Below are 13,360 nucleotides of genomic sequence, written 5' to 3'. Positions count from 1 at the left end.
AACATCTTTCCTCTTCCCACATCTGTGTTATCAGTCTTACAGAAACACCTTTGATTTTAATAGCATAATTTGATCCCACATCACAAAAGTTATACAAAGAACGAGTGTTTCACAGTTATTTCCTCTAACATTCACATACTTACTTGTGGGCAAAGTCCTTCGGTGGAAGAGCTGCTTTTATGATTTCAAGGACTTTTGGCAGGTAAGCTTGAAACTCAGACCTCACAGCCACAGAAAGCAAACCCAAGGCCTGGAAGGCTGCGGTTCGTTCCTTCTCCTTCTTCACACAGCTGAGAACATGATTCATGGTGTCTGGAAGATACTGATCAGCTGCCACAAGAGAGAACGATACAGACATTGCAACTCATTTAGGCTTATACAGTTGCATCACATTTGCAATAAACCTTTACAATTATCAAACTAGGAACAGACACAGCCATATAGAATCTGCTGCCATAAGCAGCTGCAAACACATGCCACCATATAATAAAGTTTTCAAAGCCCAGAAGATTCGAAAAAAACAAATCACCAAAATAAAAGAGCTATGAGGGGAAAAAATACCATTACAACAGGTTTTACACACAAATAAGATTCAACTGTCTTGTTTTCAGAGTGAATGACCGGAAACTTGGAGTAACTCATAGTATGTTCCAACCCACTTAGAGCAGCTTGGTGAATCACTTCTAACTCTGATACTCTCCTAAGCTTGCTCGATAAACCAACTGAACTGGCAGGTATTTGTCATTTTTACTTGATATTTCCTGGCACATGCAATAGAGAAAAAGGAAGACAACTCTGCTGATAATATTTAGGATACACTGAAGTGGAAGCAAGAGAGCAGAGTTCAACCCTAAGCCTGACATACTGAGAAAAAACAAACAGGAGGTTCTATCTCTTATGGTGTTTATCACAGAACGCAGACAATAGTTTTCAATCCCATTTTTTTCATCAGAGCAACATTTTGCCATCATATATCCACTCACACTTATTCAGAAAAAAAAAGACTGTCCTCCCACAGAGGAATGTGCTCATCTTACAAGCACCACATTTGTACTGCTGCATTGCCTGCGCAAGCTCATCTGGACCAAAGAGAGCTGGATAACTTCCAGCCCAATTTCAGCAGCATTTCTTACATCCAACCATCTGTCTTGTCACCTGTGAATGCTGAAGGACGGAAAGCCGCCAACCGTGGTAGCAGATTGAGAACAGTCATCTGGATCAAGGAATTTTTGCTGGTTCTGCACTTGAGAACCCACTGGCATACCTGAAAGGAGATACATTTGGGCTTTGAAGGATGGCCATTGGCAATAGCTCACAACCATTTACTACCTGGGTGCTTTAAGGAATTCTACTGACATTTGGCTTCAGAGTCCATCAGAAAGATGGATAATTAAGACAGCTTCCAAAAAAGTAAATCACTTGCTGCTGGAGAGACAGTGACAAAGCCAGGATACACATAATTAATGCGCTTTCACACCTGAATTCAAGACTTGGAAGTATTGCCTGCTAAGTAAGGACATGGAGGACAATCGCTCTGCAATAACCAGTGTTGTGAATGTTGGTAGACAAGTTGAAGAACGAACACTTACTTGATCAAACTTCTCTTCCATTAGATCCCTGCAGCATCGACTTTCTACCAATGTAGACTTCGCTGGGACAGGTGAGGTTGCAAAACCCATGATTCCTTGGTGAGCACTGTACCCCAGAAGACCAGCCAAAGCATTTGACTGAGAGGGCTGAAGAGACTGGAAGCTAGTGAAGGGAGTGATGTGACGAGGTTTGGTACTGAAGCCCATCAGGTCTTTGCAGTACTTGTCATGCACAAGCTGCTGCTGAGTAATCTCTTCCATTTCCTCTCTAAGGCGCTGGATAAAGTAGAAAAGCATGTTTTACAATAAAAACCACAAAACGTATCTGAATAAGAGATTCCCAACACTGTGCTACCCAAATCTGTTGAGCAGCATCCTATATAATTGATATCCAAATGGCTGTACAGCTTTAACTATGCAAAATCCAGCAAAATATTTGGGTATCTAACACACAAGAGTCCTCATTCCATATAAGATTTTTTTCCATTCTAATTAATCCATTTGATAGCACTTTCCATCAGAGTTTAATACCTACTCAGCCCAAACCAGTCACTGCTATTTCTCTGACACACTTCAATTTGTAATGCACCAACTCCTTGTTCAGACGACCTTTTAGCCCAACAACCCCATTTCAAACACAATGGAGTATTTCTACAGATTGCTGAGTTGCTACACATCGTCAACCAAGCCGTAGTCCCTATCTTGTTCATCTGCTCACCTCTCCCTCCATACTGCTGATTCTCACTAGCTCATTGAGGATCAGTAAGGCACCATGGATTCGGTCATCACGGTTCATTCCTTTCTCTTTGGCCAAAGTCTCATCAAAGCCCTTCTCAGCCTCTTCATATGTGTGCTTGGGGGAAAGAAAAAAAATCTCAGTGATCATGCAGAAACAAAGCCTGTGGAAATAAAGTAGTACTGCCAGTCAAGAGTTACTGATGACCTATAATTTTCCAACAGTAGCCACAAGCCTCAACTGAGTAATAACAGAGTACAACACCACAAATTCAGATTCACCCAGAAGCTGTGGACTCTCTGCAAAGCATTTTCAACAGCACTAATAAAAACAGGCAGTCAACCATGCCATGGTATAAACTTCATCAATATCTGCATCACATATTTGACTATGAGGAATGAATGAAGTTCACAACGTTTTGACTGCACTGTGCAAACCTTATTTTATATTATGAAGCTTGAATTCATATGACAATGGCAGCAAAGCTAAGCTTCAGGTAAAAGAATCCTTACCTTTTCCACTCATGTTTTATCTACACTAATAAAACCATCTGCTAGTAAGAGATGGCAATAGATAGACGATTGCATGGCTGTAAAACTAGGTCAGGCCCAACAGCTGACAATGAGTTGCAGATAGAGCAATGGATTCTTGATGGAGTTCAGTCTCTCGATTATTTTCACAGTGGGCTAAAGGAACTACTCATTTTGTAAGCCATTACAGTTTCAATCCTTTCAAGGGGAGACAGTTTTCTACTGACAGATCTATGGACAAAAGTGACACAGGTTCTTAGCTTAGACATTTTTTCTAAGAACTCACTTAGTGAATGCACTGCATTATGAGGAGCTGCTTCAAAACAAAGTTATTTTCTTACTCTGTACCACTGGGGCTTCTGCATCTCTTTTGGCTCCCGTTGAGTGGTGAGGATAAGGCAGGCTCTTAAGGCAGAAACAGCTCCCTCTCGGATGGCCTGTTTGGGATCCCACACAGCCACAAATATATTGTCAAAGAATGGCTGCACTTGTTGGAAGAAGAAAGTAGGCACGCTGATTGCCAGCTCACGCAGGACAAGAACCTGGAGGTGGGGAGAGAAACAGGAACAATCTGTGAGGATGAGCACCCACAAACAAACCTGGTAACTTCTAGAACATAATATCATTTATTTAAACTATCAATGCCTGGGAGACTGAGGTGTTTCCAGCTCTGTACGTCAACAGTTCCTAGCACAGTAGTGTCTCAATCTTCTTTAATCACTGGGCTAACATAGAAGCAATGAAGCAAATGCTGTATCTGCCATGAGAGCAGCAGAGATTCTCAGACATAGACTGGTAGCCATTTGGATCCTGCCAAGAGCTTTTCTTCAGCTTTCTGTGCACATCTACTACTATTAACTAATCCTCCCCATTCCAAGACAGGTGAAGACAAAAAGAGATTACTCACAGCTGCATGTCTTCGACCTTCATTCCTGTCAGCTCCCAGCCATTCCAGAGCTCGTTTCACCTCAAACTCCACATACTCAGCTGTGAAGGTGTCGCCAGCCATTGCAAGCCGCCCAATGGCCTTGGAGGCCATCTCCATTACAACAGGGTCATTGGATGGCAAGAGGTTCCTTAGGTAGTTGGCAAACCTGCCAATACGGGTGGCATTACCTCCTTCAACACCAATAAGGCTTGCTGTAGGGAAAGGGAGCAATGCTGTAGGTTGTTCCTAAGAGTCAGTGAGGCAGACAGTAGGTAATATCTGGAGGACAGTTAGTATTCCCTATTCATTCCTTAGAGATTCCCATTAACTCCTCCTAAACTGCAAATCCACAGGAAAAAAAAAAAACAATCAAATAATCAAGGAAAGGGCCACCATTCTTGAGCCTAAACTTGCTAAGTGGGCAGGAATATGCATCCAGTAGCTTTTTAGTTTAAATGAGAAAAAAAAAAATAAATAAGGATTTATGGCATCACAGACCCATTCCCAATAGAAAGGCATCCATTCACACACAATGATTACAGCTGATCCAGCGCCGGAGAGAAGTCAAAGGCTGAGTGGACCAAGGAAACTTTTCTCCCCCTCAACTCTAAAGGTGGTCTCTCCTGGCCAAAGGAAGACACACTGGCAGGCACCAGTGCGAGCAGCAGCTTTCACTTCTGGTGCCTGACTTGTACCTGCTCTGTAGATAAAGAGGCCATCAGTTTCCAGGGCTGGCACCTTTCAACAGCACTAAATTCACAGGAACAATTTTAAAGTGATACTGTCAGCTTAAAATCAGCTGTTGCCAACAAAGATTTCTCTAGCTATGGGACTTCCATTATCTTCAGACATGTTGGGACTGGATGATATGTCTGTGAGCCTAAACCGTAAGCACCTCCTATTTAGTTATTAAAGTAATTGCCACAAAAGAGGCTACTCACTTGGAAGGCAAAGTATTTCTGCAGGCTGATTTCCCTAAGAGTCAAGATACAGGCAGCTAAGCCATGTCACAGCAAAAGCACAACCAGAGCAGCTGATCAGAATCAAAGCAGAAGCTATATGAGCCCCTCCCAAGACAGAAGCTGCTGTTACTGAGTCAGGTAAATTTGAATACCAAGAATCAATCTCAGATGGAAGAGAGTTGAGAAAGTCAGCCCACCGTGATACACGTAGATGGACACCACAAACTGTTCCCACCTAAGCTCGAGAACAGAAATTTCATGTGCTCCGCACTCACATTTGATGCTCAACATTCAGAAGAGCTCAGGGCCCATTAAGCACCAGGGTTTCAGCCACTCTCAGCGCTCAGCAGCTCCCATGCTGGCACTTACAGATAGATTTTCAGAGCCCAGCAACTAGCACACACCCAGCATATTGAGCAGTCAGACATAACATCCCAGTCACAAAAGCTCATTCCTTTTGAAACTCTGTTCCTAAAGACAGACACATGAAGAGAAAACTCACCAGAGTCATTAAGCGCTTTCACTCACCTATAGCCAGAATGCCACCCTTCCTTTCATTTGCATCAGAGCTAGAGACCAGTTCAAATATATGATGGTTCAGCTGATCATAAAACCTGGTAGATTCTTCCTGACTCATCTGTAAAAGCAAAACATTCAAATCGGCTTTCGGCATTCTTTCCCACCTTCCTATCCCAAAACCTCCATAAAGACAATGCTTCTTAAGTCACTTAAAAAGAAGTGAAAGTAACCATACACTGCAAACACAAAACATGATCTCTTTTTTGTGCGCTAGACGTATCAAGTTATTTATTCTGGTGCTCAACCACCCATCTGTGTCACCAACTCACTCACCTCTCCTACAGGCTGAGGCAAAGGCAAGCTCCGTGCTATGCCCCACCTCCTCTTCCATATTCCAGCTTCCATATTCCAAAAATCTCCATCCCGAAAGTACCTAACCCACATCCTACACTCCTATGATAAAACAAGGATAAATTCTCTCATTTGCAGCACTCACTTCACGGAGCTCCATGGTGACATAATGCTGCAAGTCCTTGGCAGCTTTCGCCCTTGTCTCTTCACTGCGACTCTTCAAGCCATTGGCAAATTGTTGAAGGATGGACACAGTGCCCGACATGATGGTGCTGGCCTGGGGCTCGGGGGCATCAAATCCTGTAAGTGCTTCAGAAAAACACTTCTTTCAGCTATTGAAATATCTCAGCTTCTTTCTTAATGCTGCCTGTTTCCAAAACATGGGTCCTATTGCATGCACGGATGCTGTGCCACTAAAGTGTAAAATTATAAGTAGGCCTTACAACGCTGTGGTAAAACAGAATACCTTGACCCCAAGCCTACTTGCTCCCTAGTTCCTCATATACCAAAATTTGCTCCAGTTGCCCAAACCCATGGTGATCCAATTCTAAACAAGCTAAAAAGCAGCAGGATGAGAACAGGGTTTACAACTGCACTCTAACAAATAATACATCGTTTCCATGATTATAGTTATCGTATCTGATTCCTCCTTGAAAACTTTCAACCAAGTTTCTCCACAGAAATTCCAGCATTAGGCCAGCACAGGGAAGCCTCAGCACTCGGGGCCTGGCAAGTGTTACATTCTCAGTAGGTATTTAGAGATGGGAAGTCTACTTATAGCAACAGTAATCACTGCAGCAGGATGTTTACTATCGCACCACGTAACCCAACTTGATCGTGAGTCTTTGCGTGGAAAACATGTTGGAGGCCAGACCCCCCTCCCCGCCGATTTCCAGATTACATAAACCCAAACCCAGCACTTGACAGAAAGGGCCCACAGCGACACACGGCACCGAAACTTCAACTCCTTCCCTAGATAGCCCCGCGCGGTGACACAGCTCCCCCAGGGTGAAAGCGTGAGGTGGCTCCAGGGCTGCCCCGCGGCTGGGAGCCAGGAGGAGCTCCCCCAGGCTAACAGCGGCCCGTGGCTGCGGCCCTACCGCCGCCGGCCGGGGTGTCCCCGCGCGGGGCTCCCGCACTGGCGGAAGGACGCGACAGCCGGCGGGCGGGGGCCGGCAGGCCTGAGGCGGCGGGGGATCCCGCCGCCGCTCCACAAGCCGCGGCTGAGGAAGGAGCGAGGTGAGGGCGGGCGGGCGCGGGGCCTCAGGCGGGCGGCTCCGGGCGGGGACCGCGGCACGGGGCCGAGAGCCCGCGGGGGCACCGGTGCCGCTGACAGCGCGCAGGGCGGCAGCGCGGCGGGCACGGAGGGGGGACCGCGCGGGGGGAGGCCGCGACGGGAGGGACGGAGGGGACGGTGCTGCCGAGGGGAGGCTCCGCAGCCGCACTCACCGCCTCAGCGCCGACCGCCGCCGGCTGCCCCGCTCTGGGCCCCGCGCCCTGCCCTCCGCCCGCGCCTGCCGGGCCGGCGAGCCGCTGCTGGCCAATAGCGTGCCAGAACGGCTTTGATAGACACCGCCTCTGACCAGTAGAAAAACAGCTACAGGGAAGGAGCGCTCGCAGCTCCGCCCCTTCTCCCAAGGAACCGCAAGGTGAGACCGGCCAATCATCAAGCCAGCCGGGAGCGAGTGGCAGTACAACTGACCAATGAGAAGGCTGGGCGTGCTTGATTGGTGCAAAGTCAGCTGTAGGCCTGCCTCGCAGACTCCGGCTGGCTTCCGCCCTTTCTTAATTACTGCCCGCCGTGTGCGCATGCGTAGAGGCACCGTGGTGCCGCGATCCGTGTGCGCCGCTGAAATGCGTCCGGCTGCGCACATCAGGATCCGGGGCGGGCTCGGCGGCGCCGCTGCCCGGCGGTAGGCCCTCCGGTACCGTGAAGTCGCGTTTAGCAGTGCTGATGTGTGCTTCAGAGTGACACCCGCCCCCCGCTGCTCTGGTGGTGGGGTGGAACTCAATGCTCATCCTGGGCGCTGCTCTGGTACGCGGTCCTCCGCGGAACCTCCTGTGCGTGGCCGTGGGCGCTGAGGTGAGGGGAGTGGGAAGGGTCTTTAGACGCAGGCGGGAAAGGGCGGTGCGTGCCGTTACCTCAGGCGCGGCTATGGCGGCGGCAGCGCTGCCGTGTTCTCCCCGCTGGGCCCCGCGGCCGCCGGGCTAACGCGCGGCCCTTCTTCTTCCAGGTGCTGCTCCTGAGAGACGGGAGAGCATGGGGCCGGCAGACCTGGCGCAGAAGATCAGTGTTAGCGCTGAGAGCCCCCGCGGCAGCGAGAGGAACGACTCCGGCTCTGCGCTGGCGGGCGCTGAGAGGGCACCCCCCGGCAGCTGGAGACAGAAGTGTGCGGCCTACGTGCTAGCTCTCAGACCGTGGAGCTTTAGTGCCTCCCTCACCCCTGTGGCTCTCGGCAGCGCTCTGGCGTACAGGGCTGAGGGAGCGCTAGACCCTGGGCTGTTGGTGGGCAGCGCCGTGACCGTCTTGGCTGTGCACGGAGCGGGCAACCTGGTGAATACCTACTACGACTTCTCCAAAGGTATCGATCACAAGAAGAGTGATGACAGGACTTTGGTGGACCAGATTTTGGAGCCTCAGGACGTAGTCCGGTTTGGAGTGTTCCTTTATACTGTGGGCTGTATCTGTGCTGCTGGGCTCTACGCTGTCTCAACTCTCAAACTGGAGCACCTGGCTCTGGTTTACTTCGGGGGACTTTCCAGCTCCTTTCTTTACACTGGAGGTAAGTACTGTGTCCTGTTTGCTGTAAATCCGAGCTTGAATGTGACAGAATGAGTTAACTTCTCAAGGGGTTTCTAGAAGACACAAGTGATGTATCTGGTTAATTGCCCTGGAAATATTTGGTGGTGTTTCCTGGAGCCCTTGTACATGAACTTCTTTGCCATTGATTGCTGTGGGAAGATGCACACTGAGTTCTTCAATTGAAAAGTGGTGTTGAGACATTGTTATTTACATATGTGACTTTAGACGCTCATCAGAACCACTGCTGCAACTTTTTCTGACGTGTATCTTGTCTCCCTCAGCAGTACAGCGCACTGCACGTTTTCTTTTCCATTGGTGGAATCTGTTACTTTGTTTTGGACTGTTTTGTTGTTCTTTAGATGAAGCCTCATTGTGAATGTTAAGCAATTTGTGTTTGTTCTCAGTAAGAGAAGGATGTTTTTAGTGACTTACTGTGCTGGGTAGGAAAAGGAAATCTCAGTTTCAAACTGAGTCAAACCTTCAAACAGTTATATTAGTTTCATTGAAAGAATCTGCTTGCATTTTGTTCTGAGCATTTTATATATTTATTCAGGGTTAGGTTTTAGTATGGGCACATTAAAGAGTACCTTATTTCTACAGTTTTCTGCAGAAATAGGTACTTCTAGATGCAAAGATGGGTATTAGAGTCTGGCCCTTAGTTTCTGTTCCATTGTTTGAATGGAGAAATTGAGAAGCTGTGTTTCCTTGATTATCTTTGGAAAAAAGAGGTAACGTACTTCTTACGCGTAGCTACATGTGTGTTGGTTGTTTTATAATACTTCTATGGAAATGGCTGATCTGTTGTATTGTCCATTCTCTTCTGTCATTTCGGTTGTTTGATGATGCTTCATTTTATTCTTGTGTCTTGCCACAGGAATTGGATTTAAGTATGTTGCACTTGGAGACGTGGTGATCCTGATCACCTTTGGGCCCTTGGCTGTCATGTTTGCCCATGCTGTGCAAGTTGGTTATCTGTCTGTCTCACCACTGCTCTACGCTATCCCACTAGCACTCAGTACTGAGGCCATCCTGCACAGCAACAACACACGGGACATGGAGTCTGACCAGCAGGCGGGTATTGTCACCCTGGCTATCCTCATCGGTCCTGCCTTCTCCTATGTTCTCTACACCGTGCTGCTCTTCTTGCCCTACCTGATTTTCTGTGTGCTGGCCACACGCTATACCATCAGCATGGCATTGCCACTCCTTACTATCCCGATGGCGTTTTCACTGGAAAGGCAGTTTCGGAGTCAGAACTTCAACAAAATCCCTCAGCGGACAGCCAAACTCAATCTCCTCCTGGGGCTTTTCTATGTTTTTGGTATTACTCTAGCACCAGCTGGTGCTCTGCCTAAACTGTAACGGGAGCTGCAGAGTCAGGCCTCACAATTCAGTATTAATGCTCATTAGTGGTGGTTGATGTGGGTAGATGACCTGTTATGGACAGTGGGAAGAATGGAGAGACTGTCTTGAGCTGTTGATTGTCTGTGAATTCTGTGATTGCTGGTCTTGGATAGCTTGTACAACAGACTTTAAAAGGGGGGCTTATCAGCTCTTCAGTAGTCAACTGTGCAGCTTTCAGGGGAGCAAAGTGATGCGAAGACAAGGAAACTTTTAAAGAAGGTCATCCTTCTGCCACCGAATTCTTTTACTGTTGACTCAATGAAAGTAAGATTGAGCCTCCAATGTAAACTCTGTTCCCTTCACAAGCACAGTGATTGCTTATATGACTCCTTTTCTTACCAAGGTCAAGGAGCCCAGTGACTCCTGTGTGGTAAACAGAAAACACTGCCAAATGCTTACCATCACAACAATGTAGGTGCTATTACTTCACTCCCTTCTAAGTGTAGTTTATCTTCATCTGTTGTATAGTTTAATTTTTGTTGTTTTCTTTTTTTTTTTTTTCTCCTAGCCAAATTTGGAGCTTTTGCTTCTAAGCCCCTGAAATGTAGTAGACACTGATTCATTAACTCTTGCTTCTGCTTGGTCCTTACAGTCTAGGCATTTCAAAGTTGTGTATCTCTGTGGGATGTTGGTGCTAAAATGGAGCACAAATAGCCCATTGCCCATACATCAAGCCAAACCCAGTAAATTTATATTCTGCTACAAAAGCTGAAGCTGTAACTGTAAATCAGGCACCTGAAAAGGCCTCGATACGTAGAAAAACAAGTGGTTTCCATTTTTGCATTTGCTTAGAATTTACTCTCTGAAATGACAGTCTTGGAGTTAAGGGGGAGTGGACAGAGCAGTAGATTTCTCTGGATACGGGTTAATGGATAAAGGAAGAACAAATTCTTAGTTTCAACAAAATACTAATTTTTTTTCAATTGTCATTCCCTGTTTGTTTAGAGGCCTGGTGAAACAATCTTGCTGTAAGAAGCCCCCTTGAGCAAAGGAGAAAGTTGCAGGGTTAGAAAAAAGAAATCAGGATTGTTGCATTTGGTTCTGCCTAAAAATTGGGACTGGAAACAGGAAGAAAGGATTTTTGTTAACAAGATTTTTCCTGATAGAGTCCAGTGTTTGTGTGACTGACACACATTTCATTGTTGAGCTAGCTCTGAAGTTCCCCACCTCTGTTTTTTTTTTTTTTTTTTTCCCTGTACACCTTATGGTGGTGTTTTGTTTTCTCCTGCAGATCATGCCACTTGATGTTCCTGTGGCTATTTGGAGAACTGTTTGTTTCAGCAATTATGTAGCAGTGTGAAAAAACATGCCAAACACACTGGGAAAGAGGTGTGACTTGCAGTGCAAAGATGAATTAGATCCATGCCACATTGCTCAGTGTCAACTGAATTCCCTGCTGTGTTGAAGAAAAAGTATTTGTTTCCTGTTATGCAGGGTTTTGGTGAAAAGTTTGTTTGCAGGAGTTGTGGAAAGCTTTAGAGGAATTGGGTGTTAAACTAAAGCTGCTGGTGCCTGCATTACAAACTTGCTTTTGAACCAGTGGGAGTGTACTAACCCGTATATGAAGGGCATTTAAACATGAGCGATAAGCTAGCATAGGGTCATCCTGCATCTGACAGAAGTTATGCCCTTGTGTGTTCATCTGAGTGTTGCATCAGTGGGTTGTACTGACAGTAGCAGAGCTGAGTTGGTGGTGCAAGGTTACATGGTACAGCTATTGAAGTGACTGTTTCATGGCTTTGTGTTATCCAGTGTCACCCAGCTGTTGGTTTATTGCTTTACAGCTGTGCTGTGATCAAGGGGAAAGATTCTTTCCAGGGTATTTTGAACCACAGTTTCATCTTTTATTAAAATTGGGCAAATGATCTCTCTGGTCTGACTGGAGAATCTGACTTCAGCAACTGTGTGCTGCTTTCTACAGCAAAATACTTGTTTAGAGAAGTTCAGCACAGCTGGATGGATCAGATCTATCCAAGTGGTTTTGGAAACTTGTCAAATCAGATATACACAACACAGTATTTGCTGTTACTTCTTTGTGAGCCTATGGAGTAAAGAAGAGCCTGGCTCTGAGACACTTCATTTTACTGTAAAGCAAAAGCTTTTCTAGGGGTATGGACTGGTGGTTCTGTTAACCTTGCAATTGCAGATATGTGGATGTATTAGGTTAATCCCAGCATGGCTTTGTTGCTACCCTTTGTAGCAGCTGTGTGCTTTATTTCATGATGGCTTGGGTTTGTATGGCTGAAAGACTGAATAGTTTGTTGTTTTTTTTCTACTCCTTTTACATAAACTAGAGTACTCAAGCTAAATCCCTTAAAGAAGCTAATGTTTGGCTCATATCTTTGATAACAGTAATTGTAACAGTGGAAAGATCTAGGATTTAATCTTTGGTGGAGTAATGTATTAACTCTAGTTGTATCCAGGCTACCCTTTACCAGCAGGGAGTAGTCCACTGCCTAGGATGTCTGCTTACTGCTGGAGAGGACCAGTGCTTTTTGTTAGAGATGAAGGAAGAGCTCACTAGTGCCTGTATGTGTTTGTGGAACACTTGTCAAGGTGGGATTGAAAACATTTTAATAGTAAGAACAAGGTGAAAATTCAGTAATTCCTTACTTTCAGATGCTGGTTGTCTCCAATTCCCTGTCTGTGAAAAACAGTATCATTCCAGGTTTTTAAGGATATTAATAGCACATTCTTCACCATGGCTTTGAAGAAGTCATTTAACTTCACTGTCTCAGAAAACAGCTAATTTTTGCCTACCTCACAGGGATGCTGAGCTGACATCATAGAGAGCTTTGAAAGTATGAAGTGCTTTATCTCTGTGTGTGCTTTTCAAAAAGTATGTTTAGTACTAGAAAACGTGTTAGGTGTGAACTAACCTAACAGATGACTTAACCAGTGTAAGTACACCAAAATAATCTCCTCATAGACATTGAGAGGCAAGAGAGGTTCCTTTATAGGTTTGTCATGTGATGAGGAGGCTGGGTCTCTTTCTCTGCCCCTCTTCTCCCTGTCCCATGCTAGTTTCCCTGACTATAAACTTCTTAAACTTCTTTCAGGTCTCTCTTGATGAGCTGTATTTGCATTGTGATGAGTCTACACTGGTAGATGAACAGATCTGTAGCCTTTCTGTTAATGCATCCTAAAGCACCTCCTGGCCTTTCTTCTTCAATAAAGTCTCTGAATGTTATTCTGTTAATTATGCTGTGTTAATTATTTTATATCACTCCAGCTGTATTTTTGCACATATATTAAAGCATCTTCCTGCAAGGAGGAGGGTCTTTGTGTGCTGTGTGTTTAAGTGCGTGGAAGATCATACTCTTTTTGTGTCCTGTTTTGAATTGCACAGTCCTGTCCTTCCGTATCATTGGGTAAAATGTTCAGTAGCAATGATCATCTCATACTAATGGCAGATTTCAGAGTGGTTTCAATGTTTTCATCAATGAGGAGAATTTTGAGAACAGAAATGGTGTTTAGCATTTGTGAGGTTTCAGCTAAACTTTAAATCTTTTTTAATAAAGATGGACTTTATTCCTCA

The 13,360-nt window shown here is 45.7% G+C and overlaps 2 protein-coding genes across 3 annotated transcripts in view; one reads left to right on the top strand and one right to left on the bottom strand.

The window, feature by feature from the left end:
* Positions 1 to 7,118, bottom strand: part of MTOR (mechanistic target of rapamycin kinase) — a 64,146-nt gene extending 57,028 nt beyond the window's left edge. For both annotated transcript variants that reach the window (XM_065696290.1, XM_065696291.1), the window contains exons 1-9: positions 7,065 to 7,118; positions 5,761 to 5,924; positions 5,274 to 5,382; positions 3,763 to 3,995; positions 3,197 to 3,397; positions 2,308 to 2,442; positions 1,590 to 1,865; positions 1,156 to 1,264; positions 144 to 330 (exon numbers count right to left, since the gene is read on the bottom strand). In XM_065696290.1, the coding sequence (XP_065552362.1) occupies positions 144 to 330; positions 1,156 to 1,264; positions 1,590 to 1,865; positions 2,308 to 2,442; positions 3,197 to 3,397; positions 3,763 to 3,995; positions 5,274 to 5,382; positions 5,761 to 5,880 (1,370 nt within the window). In that variant the 5' untranslated portion in view covers positions 5,881 to 5,924; positions 7,065 to 7,118. The remainder of the gene's footprint in view (positions 1 to 143; positions 331 to 1,155; positions 1,265 to 1,589; positions 1,866 to 2,307; positions 2,443 to 3,196; positions 3,398 to 3,762; positions 3,996 to 5,273; positions 5,383 to 5,760; positions 5,925 to 7,064) is intronic.
* A 326-nt stretch (positions 7,119 to 7,444) lies between these two features.
* On the top strand, positions 7,445 to 13,012 carry UBIAD1 (UbiA prenyltransferase domain containing 1). Its single transcript, XM_065696607.1, has 3 exons — positions 7,445 to 7,698; positions 7,850 to 8,398; positions 9,293 to 13,012. Exons 2-3 carry the CDS (start codon positions 7,876 to 7,878, stop codon positions 9,778 to 9,780), a joined length of 1,011 nt encoding a protein of 336 aa, XP_065552679.1. The 5' UTR covers positions 7,445 to 7,698; positions 7,850 to 7,875; the 3' UTR covers positions 9,781 to 13,012.
* Positions 13,013 to 13,360: the final 348 nt, after the last annotated feature.

Source organism: Lathamus discolor, chromosome 16 (assembly GCF_037157495.1).
Source record: "Lathamus discolor isolate bLatDis1 chromosome 16, bLatDis1.hap1, whole genome shotgun sequence".
Taxonomy (NCBI): Eukaryota; Metazoa; Chordata; class Aves; order Psittaciformes; family Psittacidae; genus Lathamus; species Lathamus discolor.
Note: the sequence above shows the minus strand (reverse complement) of the source record. Positions and strands in the feature narration are given on the sequence as shown.